We start from the raw sequence: 20,841 nt of genomic DNA, 5'->3' as shown, positions 1-20,841 counted from the left end.
ATAGCTGTCTCAAAGCTTTAACAATGTCATGTATGTAAAGGTATGAAAAAGAAAATTGATTTGGTTTCCCTATCCACAGATTCAAGGTGGATGGGGGAATCAATCTCATGGAGCCATTGTATGCTGAGAGAATACAGAACTGTCAGAATACAGTCATCAGCACCACCGGCTATAGCTGGCAGCACTTCCAGACAACCAGCCTGCCCATAGATGGATTGAAATCAATCCAGTCCCTCCTGAACCAGCTGAATTTCAATCCATCTGTGGCCAACTTAACCACTTCCATACTGCAGGCCGTCATATGACGTCCTGGGCTTTCAGTGGTAATGCCTGAATGATGGGTGCAGCTACAGGCATCATTCAGATATTGTTTTATTTTCAGCCGGTGAATCCCTTCACCGCGAAAACAAGCATAGAGGCTGTTCAGCCGCTTGATCGTTCTTACAGACAGCGCAAAGGGACGCCCCCTCCCTCCGCTGCTTCTCCCAGCTCGCCCGTGTGATCAGCGAATCGGAGAAGGAATCCACCGCCGAAGTTAGCCATAGAGTTTTCTGAGGGACAGATGGTCCCCGGCAGTTTCTATGACTCGGAGGCCCGGGCTTATAGACCCCACATCTCTCCATAAAGAGGACCTGTCACGCACTATTCCTATTACAAGGGATGGTTACATTGTAATAGGAATAAAAGTGATCGCTTTTTTTTTTTTTTCCAAGTGTAAAAATGTAAAAAGTAAAATAAACAACAACAAAAAAAAAAATTCAAGCGCTCCTGTGCTCCAAATGTGAAAAATTGCTGCGCAAATACAGTGTGACAAAAAAAAGTTGCAATGACCACCATTTTATTCCCTAGGGTCTCTGCTAAAAAAAAAATATATATATATATATATATATATATATATACATATAATGTTTGGGGGTTCTTGGTAATTTTCTCGCAAAAAAATTGGGATTTTGACATGTAGGAGAGAAGTGCTGGAATTCATGCAGTATGGAAGTGGTTAAGACTGCCTTTAAGGCTCTTGACCTTTACCTCGACATTGAACACTAAATTTGCATGGCAAGATGCACCCCATAGTTTTTCAATGTCAACTGTTCAAATATGTGAGACTAAAAGTTGCAGCAGCTTTAAAAAAGGTTCCTGCACTGCTTTGGTCTGACTTGAGTGCCGTAGACTGCAATGTAAACCCTCAAAAGTCACATCAAATTAACACTTGAATGTTATACATATGACAGTTGTGCAACAGCCATCCATTATCATTGGTCAAAGCCAAAGTGGCACCCATCCAAAGGTGAACGTTAACATTTAGTTAACATATTTAAGAATTCTACTCTAATGAATCTTAAAAATGCTCTCTATCCCCTTCTAACACCTATGCTGACTAACCTGCATCACAAAAAAATGATATATTTACCTATTTTCAGCCCGCTCCAGTTCAGTAATGGAATTTCTTGTGACTGCCAGCACTGTCTGCAGGAGAAAGGAGAGCACTCAACTACAGCTGGTTATGCTCGGGAGCAGTGACATCTTCCATAGGCTTCCCATGGCCCATTCGTTTTTGGCTCTCCCTCATCTCCCCTGCAGCCACTGCTAACTGACACAGGTAAGCTGGACCACGTGACCGCAATGGTCTGAAAATTGTGAGTATAGGTGTTTTCAGATTAGCTTTGGCTTTGCTTGGAATTCTGCTTTAAGCCTGATAGCAGAATATGGGACACCACTGTTCTGCTCCAAGGTGAGATAGCAGAGGAAAATTTCCATTCTTGGGACCCGCAGTGAGTGACAGGAAACACCAGGCAGTGTTGATGTATTACAGAGACTGAGATGAAGACCATCTGCTCTGGCATTGCTCTATAATGCCAATTACGGCAGGTTTACAGTGCCGCATTTCACGCGAAATCCAATTTATCCCAAATTGCTGCAATTCAGGTACAGCTTCTCTGATTCTACACTAATGTCTCTGGAATGCAATGCCAGCTAAGGAGAAGAATCTACTAAAATGAAGGATACATTACAAGGTGATCTTATGTGCTTCACCATATGTAAAAGCTGAGGGTGCGGGGAGTTTGCAGTCGCCGTTTTATGTGGGCTGGGCCTACACACTTTTCTGCAGTATATTTCTGGAAAGTGCTTCATGCTGCAGTTCATGCACACGGACTTCCACTAGGTGGTCAGCACTTCTGCCTTGCAACACTGGGGTCCCCAGTTCTGATCCCAGCCAAGAAACAAGCTACATGGAATGTGCATATTTTCCCTGTGCTCGCATAATTTCCAGGACACTGTCCGCATGGAGTCTGTATATTCTCCCTGCGCTTAAATAATTTCCAGGACACTATCTGCATATTCTCCCTGTGCTTACATGGGTTTCCAAGACACTATCTGTATGGAGTCTGCATATTCTTCCTGTGCTTGCGTGATTTCCAGGACACTATCAGCATGGAATCTGCATATTCTCCCTGTGCTCGTGTGGGTTTCCTTTGGGCATTGGTTACCTCTCACCCTCCAAAGAAATGCTCATAGGCCAATTGGCCCCAGTATGTGTGTCGGAGAATGTGAAAATAAGGATCGTAGATTGTAAGCTCTTTCACAAAAGAAACGGATGTGTATGTGCATTATGTAAAGCACCGTGTAAATAGTCAGCCCTATATAAATATCTGTAAAACATACATAAATCGATACTCTTGTAATGGACATCTGGAGCCCAAAATGGTTGCACATATTTTATTGGCTCTAGCTTGCACAAGGGCTTCTTGAGTCCCCCTGCTGGATTCCGATGGATGCTGCATCTTGTAGCGTGCACAATGCTGAACACAGCGGAATAACAAACTGGAGATTCTGCCGCTCAGGTCCTTTCCACTGACTTCAGGAAAACAGTGCAGGCATACATATAATACATAGGAGGCTTCTTGTGCTGCCTCCTATCACACTGCTATGACAGGTTAACTATAATGAATTAATTATGTCCTGTTTATTAGGCCTTTGGTGGACAGATTTTGGCGCACGCAATCTTAGTACACAAGTCAGAGGTAAACAATTAATTTCCACTAACCACCATAGATTAGGACTGACCTGTTACACCCTTGTAGTTGAGGAATTTACATAAGAAGGTGATGCGTTTTGGGGGTGTGATTGCTGCACACGCCCTGACCCCGCAGGGACTTTGTGTTTTACAGAGGATTGTGCAATAATGCAGATAAAGACAAGATTGACTTGTCCAATCTAGACTAAACTGGCATTCAGTGTTTTATCAATTCATTGCTTTTGGCAGGGCCTCCCCTGGAGGTCAGTCACTGCACAGCCTGTGGCCCCTGATCTAGCTGCATGAGAAGGCGGCTTGTGCCTCCCACCTCACCAGACTGCGGCCTCTCATCAGTGAAATAATATGACAACGCAGGCCAGCTCCAGACAGCCTCACCATCCACAAAAAGTACAATCCTCTTAGGAAACTGAGCCGAGATGGGAGATAAAGCACCCAATCAGAGAGCTGTCACTGCGGCGCACAGAGACTTTAATAATTCCCCGCCGCTCGTGTCCTTCCTGTAGATCAGATTTTTGTCAAGCAGTTTGTTACCAGAGATACACAGTGCCAAAACAATTTAACACTTAATCTGTCAGCTGCTTTCTGTTTGCCAATAAACCCGCAACAAAGTGGCCGAATAAAGGATGTTTTATTTAGGGGAAATAAAAGGATTGTTATTGCTTTATTCAGGTGCTTACAACCCCAAGCAAGTGATGATGTTTGTGCTGGCACCCATTGCCATTAGCTGTAATTGACAGTCCACTAGGCTGTCAGTTACAAAGCCTGCCTCCCCACCCATGTCACTGACGGACAGCCAGTGACTAAGGACAACAGCATGCTGTGCAGAAGAAGCCCACCTCCACACCTATAGCAGTACCTGGAAGGTGCATGTATTGGGGCTGGTCAGAGGTTTAAAGTGCGTGCATTGGGGGGCTGATCTGAGGTCCAGAGCAAATGCATGGGGGGGGGGGCTGATCTGAGCTCCAAAGCAAATGCATGGGGGGGGGGGGGGGCGCTCATCTTAAAGTCCAAATCAAATGCATTGAGGGAGCTCTTCTTAAGGTCCAAAGCAAATGCATTACTGAAGTCCAAAGAGAATGTATTGGGTGCTGATGTGAGAACTAAAATGCATACATTGGGACTGATCTAAGGTCCAAATTGAATGCATTGGGGGACACTGATCTGAAGTCCAAAGCAAATTTTTTGGGGGCTGATCTGAGGTCCAAAGAATGTCATGGGGGCTGATTTGAGAACTAAAATGCATGCATTGGGGCTGATCTGTGGTCTAAAGTCCATGCAGTGGAGTTGGTCTGAAGCGCATCCTTTGGGGCCAAATACGTTGTGTGTGCACCAGTACATCCATTTTTGCACACTTTGTACTGCAAATGGTAAGTTAAACTGATTAACCACTTTCTGCCAGTGATATACATATATGCGGCTTCTCCTCAGGTGGGCTTTAATGCAGAGTGGATATATATATAAAAATAAATAAATATATAACACAAGTCCCTATGTAAACACTTTACTGTGCTGAGAGCGTGCTCCCATCATAGTAATTGATGGGTACCAGAAAGCTCCCAATGCATACTTGCAATCAGGAGCTTTCTGATCATGTGACTGCCAATTAAATGCTTCCCGGCATTTAGAACCCTTTAACCACTGGGCACTTAAACCCCCTTCCTAACCAGACCAATTTTGAGCTTTCGGTGCTCTCAGACTTTGAGGTCTTTTTACAATTTGGCACTGCGCTGCTTTAACTGGTAATTGCGCGGTCATGCAATGTTGTACCCAAACAAAATTTGCGTCCTTTTTTTCCCACAAATAGGGCTTTCTTTTAAAAGGTATTTGACTGACTCTGCGATTTTTATTTTTTGCGATATAAACGTAAAAAGACCGCAAATTTTGAAAAAAAATGATATTTTCTACTTTTTGTTATTAGAAAAATCCAATAAACTTAATTTAATCATACATTTAGGCCAAAATGTATTCAGCCACATGTCTTTGGTAAAAAAAAAAGTCAATAACTGTATATTTATTAGTTTGCGCAAAAGTTGTCACATCTACAAACTAAGGTACGTTTTCTGGAATTTACGCAGCTTTTAGTTTACGACTGCCTATCTCATTTCTTGAGGTGCTAAAATGGCAGGGCAGTACAAAACCCCCCCAAATGACCCCATTTTGGAAAGTAGACCCCCTAAGGAAATTGATAAGTGGCATGTTGAGCCCATTGAATATTTTATTTTTTTGCCTCAAGCGATTGAATAATGACAAAAAAAAATTTTTTTTTTTTTTTTACACAAAGTTGTCAGTAAATGATATATTGCTCACACATGCTATGGGCATATGTGAAATGACACCCCAAAATAAATTCTGCTGCTTCTCCTGAGTACGGGGATACCACATATGTGGGACTTTTTGGGAGCCTAGCCGCGTACGGGGCCCCGAAAACCAAGCACCGCCTTCAGGCTTTCTAAGGGCGTAAATTTTTGATTTCACTTCTCACTACCTATTACAGTTTTGAAGGCCATAAAATGCCAAGATGGCACAAAACCCCCACAAATTACCCCATTTTAGAAAGTAGACACCCCAAGCTATTTGCTGAGAGGCATGTTGAGTCCATGGAATATTTTATATTTTATATTTTGCCACAAGTTGCGGGAAAATTACAAACCTTTATTTATTTATTTATTTTTTCACAAAGTTGTCACTAAATTATATATTGCTCACACATGCTATGGGCATATGTGAAATGACACCCCAAAATAAATTCTGCTGCTTCTCCTGAGTACGGGGATACCACATATGTGGGACTTTTTGGGAGCCTAGACGCGTACGGGGCCCCGAAAACCAAGCACCGCCTTCAGGCTTTCTAAGGGCGTTACAGTTTTGAAGGCCATAAAATGCCAAGATGGCACAAACCCCCCCCCCCCAAATGACCCCATTTTGGAAAGTAGACACCCCTAAATTTAGGGGTACACTAGTGAGACTAGGTAATAAATGGCGGGTGCCCTGAAACTATAAAAAAAATAACTAACCAACCAGTGTCACCTGTAACAGTTATATGGTGATCACTGGTGAAAGGGTTAATAACTAGGGGGCAATCAGGGGGCTTTATGCGGTAGTATATGGGGGTCCCTGGTGCTATAAAAAGCTGCGGCGAACCTAAATACCTACCTGCCTAACTAGCGTCACCTGTGACACTAATACAGCGATCAGAAAAACGATCGCTTATTAGGCTGGGTTCACACTGGAGCGATGCGGGAACGCCACGAATCCGCGGCGGGTTCCCGCATCGCATGCCTCCCGGCGGCAGTTCACACTGCCCTATGCGAACTGCTGGGAGTGTCAGTGAAATGTTAATGACACCCCCAGATCAGTTCGCATATCGCAGTGCGATCTGCAAACTCGGATCGCATGGTGTGAACACCCATGCGATCCTATTCTGCTGCGGACCAAAAAAAGGGTCCCGTGCGAGTTTGCGGCGGTTGCGGCGCGAATTCAGCCATACTATCTGTATGGCTGAACTCGAATCGCACAGAGATCGGATGTGATTTGCACTGCAGTGCGGTGCGAATCACATCCGTTCTCATAAACCGCTGCAATGTGAACCCAGCCTTAGTGACACTGGCGACAGGGGGTGATCACGGGGTTAAACCTTTATTGGGGGGGTTAGGGGGGTACATTAGAACTAAAGGGGCTAACCCTAACTGCCCTAACAGTTATTACAGTCACAAATGACACCAATGCAAAAAAAAATAAAAAATGCAATTGGTGTCACTGTGACTGGGGGGGCAGGGGTAATTGGGGGGGGTGAAGGGGGGGTGTGAGTGTGCCTGGCATGTTCTACTGTGTAGTGTCGTGTTGGTGCAACTCACCGATCCTCTCTCCTCAGTGCCGGAACGAAAAATACCGACACGGAGGAGAGATTACATCACTTCCTCTGCCTGTGTTTACATTACAGGAGAGGAAGTGATGTCACGGAGCATTTCCATTCGTCGGGAGCGATCGCGAGGGGATGGCCATGAATGAATGGCCGCCCCCTCATCCCGGATCACTCCCGAACGAATACCGACCGCCACAGGCACCGGGGACCCGCGGGAAGGCAGGGACGTACAGGTACGCCCATATGCCTGCCCGTGCCATTCTGTCGACGTATATCGTCGTGCGGCGGTCGGCAAGTGGTTAATCACCACTGTGTTTTTTATTTTTTGCGCTATAAATCAAAAAAGACTGAAAAAAAATCTTTGTTTCTGTTAAAATGTATTGCATAGTACTGGCAAAATATGGGCACTGAGCAGCGCTGGGGGCTGGATCTGTAGTGCCCACAGCTCTGCAAACGATCTATCCCTCCGATCGGTACAGAGAGGGGAGGGAGGAACCAGTGGCATGACATGCCACCGGTTTGTTTACAAGTGATGCTTCATCATTTGACGGAGTGATCACGTGGTAAACGGCTGATCACGGATGTTCCCGGGTGCGCGCCACAGCGCGAATCTGTTAGGACGTCCCACGGACATCCACCCAGAATAAGCAGACCGCGCCGCAGCCGTCTTTCAGCTATGGCTCGGTCGGCATGTAGTTAAAGGGCCTGGAAGGGGTTAAAGAATATAATATTTTGCCATTAGCTGTAAAACTGAACGTAAAAACAAAACTAAGCCAACTACACTGGTGTTTATACTTGAAAACCATGAAAATGAACCCCCTTGAATACTAGGGTAATTTATATTTTTACGCTAGAAAGGACTATGATTGGTAAGCTACAATATATTACATTTTTGGGTTAAGGCTGGGTCCAGGGTCCAATATGAGAAATGGATGCGTTTTTAACCACATCCAATTCGCATAACATGTGAATGGCTTTCAATAAAGCCGGTTCACACATGTCCAGGGAGGCTGCGGTACGGTTTGAAAGAGTCCTGTGGGTTTGTGGATCTGGTGCAGGTGCGACTTCAGGGAACAATTTGTAGCTGAATCACACCTGAACCTGTGAACAGAAACGCACCGGACTCCGTAATGCAAATGGTAGCCGGACATGTGTAAATTCAGGATCCATGCACACTTGTACAACTCCAAAGTTGCATGATTTGGAGTGCAATTTTGACGCAACTTTGGATGGGTGCAAGTTAGGACTTTGGCTTTGACCATTGATAACGGACAACTGTTGCATTGTAGAACATTCAGGTATGACTTTCATGCAAATTCTGAAGGGTAACATTGAAGTCTATGGCCCTCAAGTTGCATGAAAGTCAGACCAAAGTAGTGCATGAACTATTTTGAAGTTTCTGCAACTTTAAGTCGCACATATATGAATGGTTATCATTGGAAAACATGGGGAACGATCCGTCATGTGACTTTTGATGTCCAAAGTTGCATGACAAGTCGTCCAAGTTTGATGGAGCCTTAATGTGAAAAAAACAGCCCGGAAATGTACTGATTATAGAGGACAAATACAGAGATTGCACAGCTATAGGGCCACACGGGGGTATAAATTAAGAGCAAAGACTTCAGGGAAGATACATAGAGCCACCAACCACATGACAGTGTGCTACTGGCCACATGGGAAATATCAGGGTTCCACTAACTGCAGAGCAAATTACAATTCATGAGAAAAACTGGGCTAAATGCTATAGAAGGATTGAAGAATTATGGAGACGAGATTGCCGTGCTACATTCTGAGCTTTGGGGTTTACATGCTTTAGGACTAAACTACACAATGGCCTCAATTCACAAAACTAAAAACACGAGGATAAGTAAACTTACTTTCAAATTAGTAACAGATATTTTTAGATAAATCCAATAAGATTTGAAAATTACAGTCACGTGACTAAACAAGAGAGCCTTATCCTTGTTTTAGAGTATAACTAAAAGGCTAACTTTTCATTTCGTTTTGGATAGTGGAGAGGGATTAGAAGACCTGTCGTGTATTGTTGTCGTCTTTGCCCCCATCAGTGTGAAAGAAAATACCAAATTTTGGGTTGTCACCAGACTAGGAATAGAGGGGAAATGTTTCCAATAGGAAACCTAGTTCTGGTGACAACCAGGGATTCCCCCGACTTTGAAGGGACTACCTCCCATTTCACGTTTTGTCTGTGGGACAAGAATGGAAGATAAATCTCAATGAGCAACACAAAAAACTGACAGGGGTTATAACCCTCCCTTACTATATACAAATTGAAAAAAAAAAAATGTTGTGCCTTTAGTTCTACTTTAAACCTTAGATAATTGAGCCTGATTCCAGTCTTGTGTTGCCTAGCAGATTAACCCCTTGCTGGTTTTCTTATTTGCAGAAAATAGTGTTTGCAAATTTAAAGGCTCAAATTTAAACTTGTCAAAATAGTTTTGCTTTTGCTTAGCTAGACTAAAACGTTTACAGTGATTGTAAAGTCTCTTTTTCCCCCCCCCATAAAAATAACAAGCATGTTCTACTTCCCTGCTCTGTTGCAGTGGATTTGCACAGAGCAGCCCAGATCCTCCACTTCTCGGGTCCCTCGTCTGCGATCCTCCCACTTCCCTCCTGTTCAGTGCCCCCATAGCAAGCTTCTTGCTGTGGGGGCACTGAACAGGAAGGAAGTGGGAAGTCACAGCTCCATGTGTCAATTCAGACACGGAGCCCTGACCCGGCACCCCCCCCCCCCCTTCCCGGCTAGCTGACTTTGGTTGACAGCAGCAGAACCAGTTGCACCACTGCTGTGTCTTAGCCAATCATGAAGGAGAATCTGGGCTGCTGAGACACTTGTGTACAGAGAGGGTCCTCTCCGGTAGGTGTTGGGGGGTAGGTATGTGCAGCAGCTGAGGAGGCATTTTATCTTAATGCACAGAATGCATTAAGGTAAAAAACCTTTTGTCTTTACAAACCCCTTTAAAGTGAACCTGATTAATCAAAGGACCGGTCGTCAATCAGCTACAACTGAGCAGTGAAACAAGGGATCTGGTCGGAAGACCAATGAAAACGACAGCATAGTGAGGGTTTCTTTACAGTAAAAGTGTTGAAGAAACAGTTCAGTCATGTAAATTGAAATATTTAGGCTGGGTTCACACTGAAGATCGCCTATTCATTTTAAATGGGCTACTAATGCACTCCAGAGCAACCAAAATCTGCACCTGACCCTTATAAAAGGTATACAATGGATGGCAGTATACTGCAAGCACAGATGCATTGACTTGGTGTGTTTGGATGTTATTCAAAATGAAAGTCACTGTAACGCAATACGTGTGTATAGTGCCATACTGCAAATTATCAAACCGCAATAGCATGATCTCAGTTTTAAAGCCCTCCCCACCCCAAGTATCAACTGTATTTACCTCTGTTAATGCTGAGCGGTCAGTGCCCACACAGCCCGTATGGTGGTCCAGGGATTTCAAACCTCCCCTCTTCTCCATGCAGTGCTTCCGGGATGGATCAGAGGGAGTCTGATTGGTCAGAGACTGCACAGTGAATCGTTCTGGTCTGTCCTGGAACCCCTGCACAGAGAAGAGGGAGAAGAGCAGGGATTTCAAATCACTGGACAGACTGCGTGGGCACTGACGGCTCAGCATCTCTGGAGGTAAGTACAGAAGGGGCAAGTGGCGGTGGAGGGCATTTAAGGTGTACGGGGTTAGTTCACCTTTTTATTATTTTTCTAAAAGAGATGAACGCTTTAAAACACTCTTCACACCGGGCTGTTCAATTGCAGCTAGGGCAGATTGTTCATTTAGAATGTGAAACAAAAGCAAAACTGCAAATCTGCACACTCACAGGGGATACTAGAACCCAATCGTAGTGCATGGGAATGCATGGGAATTCCTAGCGTGTGCACAGATGTGTAAAAATAGTGGTGCGGGAGGGAAGCCACAGGACAAGAACATCACAGGAGTGGAAAATAAATTAGAAGAGAGGAATCAAAAGTACACACCACATCCCAACTTGTAAAATAGGAAAAAGAGGGCTAGAGGTCACAAACCTCGGGACTTTGGAGGTGTCATATTAGAAATATACAGTGCCTTGCGAAAGTATTCGGCCCCCTTGAACTTTTCAACCTTTTGCCACATTTCAGGCTTCAAACATGAAGATATAAAATTTTTATTTTTTGTGAAGAATCACCAACAAGTGGGGACACAATTGTGAAGTGGAACGAAATCTATTGGATTTTTGAAACTTTTTTAACTAATAAAAAAATTAAAAGTGGGGCGTGCAAAATTATTCGGCCCCCTTGTTAATACTTTGTAGAGCCACCTTTTGCTGCAATTACAGCTGCAAGTCGTTTGGGGTATGTCTCTATCAGTTTTGCACTTCGAGAGACTGAAATTCTTGCCCATTCTTCCTTGCAAAACAGCTCGAGCTCAGTGAGGTTGGATGGAGAGCGTTTGTGAACAGCAGTTTTCAGCTCTTTCCACAGATTCTCGATTGGATTCAGGTCTGGACTTTGACTTGGCCATTCTAACACCTGGATACGTTTATTTGTGAACCATTCCTTTGTAGATTTTTCTGTATGTTTGGGATCATTGTCTTGTTGGAAGATTAATCTCTGTCCCAGTTTCAGGTCTTTTGCAGACTCCAACAGGTTTCATCCAGAATGGTCCTGTATTTGGCTGCATCCATCTTCCCCTCAATTTTAACCGTCTTCCTTGTCCCTGCTGAAGAAAAGCAGGCCCAAACCATGATGCTGCCACCACCATGTTTGACAGTGGGGATGGTGTGTTGAGGGTGATGAGCTGTGTTGCTTTTACGCCAAACATATCGTTTTGCATTGTGGGCAAAAAGTTGGATTTTGGTTTCATCTGACCAGAGCACCTTCTTCCACATGTTTGGTGTGTCTCCCAGGTGGCTTGTGGCAAACTTTAGACAAGACTTTTTATGGATATCTTTGAGAAATGGCTTTCTTCTTGCCACTCTTCCATAAAGGCCAGACTTGTGCAGTGTATGACTGATTGTTGTCCTATGGACAGACTCTCCCACCTCAGTTGTAGTTCTCTGCAGTTCATCCAGAGTGATCATGGGCCTCTTGGCTGCATCTCTGATCAGTCTTCTCCTTGTCTGAGCTGAAAGTTTAGAGGGACGGCCAGGTCTTGGTAGATTTGCAGTGGTCTGATACTCCTTCCATTTCAAAATGATCGCTTGCACAGTGCTCCTTGGGATGTTTAAAGCTTGGGAAATCTTTTTGTATCCAAATCCGGCTTTAATCTTCTCCACAACAGTATTACGGACCTGCCTGTTGTGTTCCTTGGTCTTCATGATGCTCTCTGCGCTTTCAACAGAACCCTGAGACTATCACAGAGCAGGTGCATTTATACAGAGACTTGATTACACACAGGTGGATTCTATTTATCACCATCAGTCATTTAGGACAACATTGGATCATTCAGAGATCCTCGCTGAACTTCTGGAGTGAGTTTGCTGCACTGAAAGTAAAGGGGTCGAATAAGGGTCCTTTCACACGGGGCGGATCAGTTCTGATCCGCCCCGTGGATATCCGTTTGCTCAGCGGGGATCACTCCGCCGATCCCCGCTGAGCAGGGAGATGACAGGTCCGTCTCTGCATACTGTGCAGGGACGGACCTGTCACAGCGCCGCTCTCCCCTATGGGAGATCGGATGACGACGGACCGCAGTGCCCGTCGTCACCCGATCCGATCCGCAGACGGATGGAAAAATAGCTTTTTCCTCCGTTACACTTTTTCGGATCGGAGCGGGTCGGATGTCAGCGGACATGTCACCGCTGACATCCGACGCTCCATAGAGCTCTATGGAGCACCCGTTCAGGTCCGCCTGAAAAACTGACAGGCGGGCCTGAACGGGACGTCAGTGTGAAAGGGGCCTTATTTTGCACGCACCACTTTTCAGTTTTTTATTTGCTAAAAAAGTTTAAAATATCCAATAGATTTCGTTCCACTTCACAATTGTGTCCCACTTGTTGGTGATTCTTCACAAAAAATTCAAACTTTATATCTTTATGTTTGAAGCCTGAAATGTGGCAAAAGGTTGAAAAGTTCAAGGGGGCCGAATACTTTCGCAAGGCACTGTAGGTATGAATACACTGATAGCATATTTTTATATAAAAAATATACATTTTTTTAAAAAGAACATGAGAACAATTTTGTATTGCAAAATTTGTTAAAAATTAGTTTTTGTTTTTTCTTAAACAGAAAAAACTTCCTTATGAATTTTTTGTCTTTTCTGCATACCTTGATGGTGTTCAGTGCGCAGGAGGCATGGTGTTTCGCTGCACATGTGAAATTTGTATTTCCTCATTCTACCCGTTATTTATATACATACTTGCAGCAGTGTTGGTAAGGTTCCCTTTTTTTTTGCTTTGCAACTTCATAGTTCATGTATGATATTTAAGAAATATTTTTTTCCTATGCCCTCTTTTGTTCTATTTTTTTGACATTTTGAAACATATTTTTGTTACGTTATGTATATATGTACTTGAACTGAATATGAGTATTCACTGAAATTCTTTTGTTGTTGTTCAACAGTCGCTACATAAAATATCTCCTGAAGAAGCTCTGCCGAGCGAAACATGTAGAGAAAGTGGTATCACCTGTGTCCAAATGCTCAAGTGTAACAAATTTTGAAATACAAAATTGTTCTCATGTTCTTTTTAACAATTTTTTGTATTAATAAAAATTGTGTATTTTGTATATAAAAATATGCTATCAGTGTATTCATACCTATATTTCTAATATATGAGACCTCCAAAAGACCCAAGGTTTGTGACCTCTAGCCCTCTTTTTCCTATATCACAGGAGTGGAGTTTCTCTTTAAAGGCTTAGGGCCACAGTTCACATTACATGCAGTTCAGTGCTTTTTTTTTATTCTGCATCAAAAACGCATGGATAAGTAGGTTATATGATTTTCAGTGGCATAGTTCAGACCAGTGCGGTAAGGTCCAGTGCGTTTCACAAACAAAACAAAAAAAAAGTAGAATATGTTGCATTTTTTTCTGCACTGGACTGTACTGAAACATGGTAAAAACACACCGGAACACACCAAACACATACTGGGACACACATGTCCTTATTTAAGGTTAAGAAAAAAAGAGGTGGGGGGATGCATTGGACTGCATCAAAACACGCATGCATAAAAGCATCCAGACTGCTTTTCTATTGTGTGAACCGGCCCTTAGTGCGGGTTCACACCACAAAAACACACTCTAGATCAGTTCCGGATGCATTTTTGCATGCACATTTGTAACGTGTTTTTGGTGCGCTCCAGTGCAATTTTGATGCGTTTCCGGATGCATGCCAGATGCTTTTTCTCTTTTTTTGCCTGTTTTTTCCCCTTGGCCTTTAAAGCAGAACTAAACCCTCCTATCGTTTTCAAGGAAGCTGCTATCTTCACCTCTGAATTTCAACTGCCATGATGCTGCACATGTGATGAGTTATGACAACAGCCATTTGATGTTTGATTTTTAGTTGAGAGTACATGTCAGGAATGTAATGTGTTTTTTGAAACTGTTAAATTGATGGGTTTAGTTCTGCTTTAAAGTGATTGTTACCCCAAAAAAAAAAAAAAATCATGCTCCTGTCCCTTTAAGGCATAAGTTATAGCATAGTACTTTTGCCTAGTCAATTGCCCCTTTGTGTGAAGAGAGAGAGCCTGGACCAGGTAGAATCAACCAGGAAACAAAGTGAGCTGACCACGTTTATCATGGCTGCTGAGCAATGGAATCGTGGTCAGGATAGGTGTCTGTCATTTAGCTTCTCTACTGTGAGTCTCTGCAGCTCTGCTCTCCCTGTCAGCTCAGTAGCGAGAACACCTCTCAGGCCCTGCAGTGTGTAGTGGGAACACAATCTCATGACCCCTCCCCTATCCCCTCCTCACAGCTCCGCCCCTCCCCTCCAACCTTCACTGGTTATACTGTTTACCCAAAACAGAAGGGGAATCTCAGCCCCTCTCATTTGGGGATGCAGAGCAGAGAGAATAGGTGACCACAAATGAGCACAAAGAAAAAAAAAGGTATTTAGAATTTATTTAAAAAAAAAAAAAGAAAAAAAACACACACACACACGGCTTTAAGTGCCACCTGTTACTGCAAAGCAGTGGTGAGAAGTCAGTCTAAACGCTTGCTTTCATAGTTGCAAATGCAAGAAAAAGTGAGAATTTTCAGCCAGGAATTACTCAAGACTGGCAGTGCGGGTTATTTTTTCACCCCCTGACACAAAATTGTCCAGAGCTGCCCAGGGGAAGGGGCCAAAAGTGGTGGCATTAAAAGAGCCCCCATAGACCAGTTTCCTTTACTAAATAGTACTTCGTATTTGATGATATTGCTGTCCTCATTACACTTGCTGACTACAGTATTCGCACAGTAGAGGATCAGTGACCTGTTGCCTCCTCACCAAGTAACACAATAATTAGTTGTATAGACTGAGCCCATAGAGAGGCAGGCCTAGTCACTGGGACTGCACAGCATTACATAATATAGAAATATGTCTCCATCCAGTTATGTAATACATACAGTGACTAGCAGGCAGGCTCCCGATGCGATCGTTACACCACAGAATGTAGATTTGGCCTGCATTGTGTTTAACACACCAATCGGCACTTGTGTGAATAAACATTCTGGCTTCCTCCCAACGCTGAGCGCACCAATAGATTGATGTTTTAGGTTGGTGAATTGCAGGGTATCGGTTACACATCCCGCTCTCGGCACAGCGGTGTAACGTTTCAGCCTTTACAGAAATGTTTTTCTTTTCACCCACTGACAAATCGAACGTTCTGCTTTGATACATTTTTCTGGCTCTACAGCAGACTTTTTTCACACATCAAATACCCTGGAGCCAAATAAAATCTTATTATAAATAAGACTCACCCGTTCCAGATCCACGATTCGGTCCTGCGAAAAAACAGAACACAAAGAGGTTCACAAAGAGAAGGTGTTCGGATTTTACCAACATGGAAACAGCAATAGGCAGGTTCATGCATTACAATCCTGACATGGAATGTTGAGGCCGGTGTCTGGCGGGAACTGCGTGCGCCACATTTCCTTGGTGCGAAAATGAACGTGAAATGTGTTGGTGTGATGTGGTCAATGTGCTTGCTAACAAACTAATATAATTTTTTTTGGCAGTGCACTGCAACACGTTAGGCAGGTGCGTTGGGGTGCCATTCATCGCAGCAACACATTTAACATGCATTAATGCTGCACATTTACTGGTCTATGCAGGTACAATGTATTTCCCAAGTGAACACATGTCACACTAAGGAAATGCATTCTATGCGTATATATATATATGGGTAAACGCCAGTACACAGAAGAATTGGCTATTACATGATAATGGCTGCAAATATCCATTCTCTTGTATGGCAGGCACCTGCGGAGTTTTATGCTGGACATTTGCAGCGTCTATCTGTGGGCTGATTGGAGGAAAGGAACACACCCCCCTCTCCTCACAGGTAGAGACCTTCTGAGCTGATTGTTAAATAGTTCAGCACAAACATTTTTTCATCGCTTCCCTGTAATATAACCACACTCCTGGATCCATCCATCACAATGGAATGATCTTTTTTCATCTCCCAAGTTTCCATGCAGTTGGTAATTGGTTATGTACAGTAGTTGCACGCCATCTTACATTTTATTTATGAATGTGATGATTTTAAAATATAGATCTTCTATTTTTACAATAAAAATATATTTTTGTATAAATTGTTTGGTTGTGCCTAAAAAGTCCAAGCCTCGCTTCCAATTTTTCCTTCTCAATCTATTTATAGCATCCTCCCCAACACAAATCTCAGGCTGCTTTTATCTCAGTTGATGGAGAAGTAGTCAGAAGTTATCAGACTGATAACAGAAGAATGGAGAAGGAGAAAGCGTTGGGACATAGTTCTAAAGGCCGGTGTTTCTTTACCTTAACGCATTAGGGTAAAAACTCTGCATGCAGCTCTTCCCAGCCCGTAAGCTCTCTACTTACCCAAGCCTGATCTTGATCTAGAGACGTGCATGAAAGCAGAGGATCTGTCTTCTCGCTCCCTCCTTATTGGCTCAGAAGCAGTAACTGTAGCCATTGGCTCCTGCTGCTGTCAAACACAGCCAGTGACTAGGGGGCAGAGCCAAGTTTAGCGGTCTGCGTCAACAGATGCAGACAGCAAGCCTCAGGAGCGAGCATGCACGAGTGCCCCCATAGCAAGCAGCTTGCTATGGGGGCACTCAGCAGGAAGAGTCAGGAGCGCCACCAGGGAACCCAAGAAGAGGGTCAGGGCTGCTCTGTGCAAAACTATTTATTCCTTTGCCACAGTATTTTGTGTGTAGAAGGACTGCAGCATGTGTGTGCAATGTTTATAGCAAATAGACACAGGTTCTGTTTCTCATCCATCCCCTTTATGCCAATGCCACTTTTATGCACAATCTTGTCATACCATTTTCCATAGCGTGTCAAATAGCCTTTATTTCTGAATTTTATCCCAGGGTGCCCCAGGCATTTTTTTTTTTTTTTTTTTTTTTTAAACACCGTAGTCATTCTCACATTTTGGCACATGGTTTGGCCTGCTGAGCTGTGAAGCCAAGGCAGATTATCCTTATGGGTATTGTTAACATTTACATATTTTTTATGAAACGGTTTGATGAATATTCTTCAAAAGGAGTCTGAACATGGGAAGGTGGTTCTGCTTGCACACAAGACCACTCCATTTAGAAAATGCCCCTGCAGTAGACCTTTTTAACCCTTTGACATACACTTAAGTATGTGAGATAGACAATTCGGCAGTCAAAGAGTTAAAGGAATCGGCTGGTAGGAGGTGAAACAATATGGTGGAGCAATGTCACTGTGCCTCCTCTGCTCTTCACACACAGACAGGAAGGACGGAGGTAATAAAAGGTGGTTCTAATGTCTGCCGTCTACAACATTCATAAAGTGTAACATTCTGCCTCCTGTAATTTGCCTCCTAACTTCTCATTTTCTTCATTCTTTCCCGGGGTCACCACAACCCAGAAAATGGTCTGTGGGACACTCTGATCTCTGAGGAAGAAAGTGCGGAATCTTCTTCTGAGCAGAAGAAATACAATTATGTAAACATTCCAAATTACCATAGACCACAAAGACTTCAATATCCTGCTCTGCTGAATAGATTTCAGCATTTAACCATCTAGTTTTTTTATTCTGTCTCTCAGGAACTCTATTGATAAGAACCCCTGTGCTGAGTTCCCGGGTCTGCACATCTGATGTACCCATTATGAGGGGTTCCCACCATCCCTATGCTGAGCTCCTGGGTCTGTACATTTGATATGCCCATTATTTATTTATAGTAGTTGCATAGCGCAGCCTTAAAGAGGAAGTAAACCCTGATGGGTTTTACTTCCTCTTTGTTTCCTGCAAAGGTAAAGCATAATGGTCTACTATGCATCGCATAGTAGCCCATTATGTGTCACTTACCTGACACAGGAGCCTGCAATGTCACCGCTGTCCCCTCTTCCACGAAGTGCCCATCTTCCTTCCGGGTATCACGGCTGGCCAGAGCCGCGAGGACGTCACTCCCACGCATGCGTGCGGGAGCTGTCACCAACGGCACAATCGCCTTTAGAAACGGCACGCTCAGTGCTCCTGCGCGCCGTTGGTGATGTAGACATCGGTGCCTGTCTTTTGCAAATATCTCCTAAACCATGTAGGTTTTGGAGATATTTCTTGCACCTACAGGTAAGCCTTAATCTAGGCTTACCTGTAGGTAAGCCTTAATCTAGGCTTACCTGTAGGTAAAAGTGGTCTGTAAGGGTTTACAACCACTTTAAATAATTGTTACTAAACCCACAACAGTAAAAATCAGTCTGCATATGCAGTAAAGCATGCTTGCTATACTCACTATGGAACCTAATCTTGTATGCACAGATCTCACTGTCCCCTGCTAATTTCATGATAACACAGGACCTATGGAGTCAGGCTGCACATGCTCAATTTGTTGTGTATTGCTAGAGAGGTTTTTTTTTCTTTTTCTTGGGAGGGTGCATGTGATCAGCACAGGGCCAATCAGCACTGTCCAGCCAGAGGGTCAGGGCTCTTGCAGTTTCATAGGACAGTCAGAAAACTCATCCTACAAGCTTAACAAGTGCTTGGCGGTACATTGATATTACTGCTCTAACCGCTGATGAGAAAAGGTATTTAGCAGTTTCTGTTTACTAAAATAATTGCATTTCCATATTCTGTGTACTGTGTGAAACCAGATATAGTGAACGCAGGCTCCTGGGTTTAGTAACACTTTAAAGTAAAGTGTGCCCAGGCGGTGGACATTTTCATATTCCTAGCTCGTAGTAAAGCGGTGGAAAAGCAAGCCCTAAATAACCCCTCTAGCTGCAGGTATGTGAAGCAATTCATCCTCAAAATTCAAAGCAGCAGCTTCTTAGTTTTACTTCCACTTTCTCTCAACTGCTTATCTCCTTCTTGTCCACCCTGTCAGCAGTGACGCAGCAGCTCAGGTTAACCTAACAGCAGGGACTTAGCAGCAGGAGGCTATACAAGGGAATAGGTAAGGATACATTACTATAACAGGTGGAAGGGTGGAGACACTTACAATTTCCCACTTTGAAAGTGGTTTTATAGAAAATAATTTGTTGTATGGAAACCTCAAGAGATTTACAAATCCTACTGGTAAAAGCCCACTACTCTCCATCTGTAACTGAAATATCAAAATGATAAAAAAAAAAAAAAAATCATCACCTGTAAAAGCCACATCTCATCGTCTCGTCTGCGTCCCTTTTCCATAAAGTCTACAAACAGAAGAGAGTCAAATTAAGTATTTCAACTGAGTAATAATGGGGAAAAAAAGATGAATTCCTGCAACAGGTAAGGTGGAAGATTAATCACAGAGTCAGTGGACAGAGGATGCTGCACGGGAGGAACGCCCGCCCTAACCTCTGCCCAGAACCACAACTGATATATTGCTGAATACTTCACATTGCCTCGATAAGGGGGCAGGGCTAGACCACCTGCATAAAATGTATATTAAAAGTATTACAGTATCTAAGGTGTATATTTGATGGATTCTACTAATTTGTTTTTATTGCTCCATAAAAACGTCTAGACCTATAAAGAAATAGATACTGCTCAATGCATGCACAAGAACACCAGTCTGGTGTACAGCGCCCATCTCCAAACCATAACATCCCAGATGTAATATGCAGTAGACGTGGCTTTGCTCTAATAAGTACAATGTATTTGATTCTTTTCAATCTCAGTCTGGCTTTCAAACAGTGACAAGAATGCTGTGATGGACTACAAGGAGTCTTCTACCGACATAAAAACCATTCGGTGCAATGTTGTTATATGCAGATAATTGCAGATTGCCCTCTGCCTGTCAGACTGCAGAAAGGCTTTCTCTTGTGTACACAGATCAGGTCTCCATACACAACTTGATTTCCCCTTGTAAAGCAATTGGGCTGAATGACAGGGGATCTGACAATTAATTCCTTATACCCGCTAAACGGTGACATTTCCACTGCCAGCTATTCTTTAGGCAGCCGCAGTAGCTGCAGCAGCCTGAATGCAACTCCACTAACGAACAGTGACAGCATCTGACTAGATGTAGTTCCTGTTTGGCTGAACATTTTCCACAGGCTCTGTTTATTTGTAAATCAGCTTTGAGCAATCTATGAGTGCCTTAAAGCAGAACTATACTCGTCCTTTCTCCAGTGCTGCAGTGTCTCAGAGCTCCCCGCCGGCCAATGTCATCTTCGGCTAGCTCAGCTTCTGGGTATCGATTGCCGTGATGACATCACTCCCAAGCATCAGGCAGCCTAGCTAGATCAGTGACCTCACTTTACATTGTTGCAATTAACTAGTACAGCTTAGTCTAGGACCAGCCTTTCCAGTTGGGTAGTGCGGAGCAGCAGCACCTCTTCCAGACTGAGCTCTGCTATGCAG

The 20,841-nt window shown here is 43.6% G+C and overlaps 1 protein-coding gene and 1 long non-coding RNA gene across 6 annotated transcripts in view; one reads left to right on the top strand and one right to left on the bottom strand.

Moving 5' to 3' along the window:
• LOC143942338 (uncharacterized) overlaps positions 1 to 13,584 on the top strand; it is a 53,637-nt gene extending 40,053 nt beyond the window's left edge. The window contains exon 3 of the long non-coding RNA XR_013264759.1: positions 13,471 to 13,584. This is a non-coding gene — a long non-coding RNA (uncharacterized LOC143942338). The remainder of the gene's footprint in view (positions 1 to 13,470) is intronic.
• CEP128 (centrosomal protein 128) overlaps positions 1 to 20,841 on the bottom strand; it is a 373,597-nt gene that overhangs the window by 37,758 nt on the left and 314,998 nt on the right. For 3 of the 5 annotated variants that reach the window (XM_077463576.1, XM_077463577.1, XM_077463580.1), the window contains 3 exons: positions 19,639 to 19,688; positions 15,807 to 15,830; positions 10,319 to 10,477 (listed from right to left, as the gene is read on the bottom strand). In XM_077463576.1, the coding sequence (XP_077319702.1) occupies positions 10,319 to 10,477; positions 15,807 to 15,830; positions 19,639 to 19,688 (233 nt within the window). The remainder of the gene's footprint in view (positions 1 to 10,318; positions 10,478 to 15,806; positions 15,831 to 19,638; positions 19,689 to 20,841) is intronic. The other 2 variants (XM_077463578.1, XM_077463579.1) reach the window with 1 other exon arrangement.

Source organism: Lithobates pipiens, unplaced genomic scaffold, assembly GCF_037356315.1.
Source record: "Lithobates pipiens isolate NorthernLeopardFrog02 unplaced genomic scaffold, aLitPip1_a1.2 Scaffold_30, whole genome shotgun sequence".
In the NCBI taxonomy this organism is placed as follows: Eukaryota; Metazoa; Chordata; class Amphibia; order Anura; family Ranidae; genus Lithobates; species Lithobates pipiens.
This window is presented reverse-complemented; position numbering and strand designations above follow the sequence as displayed.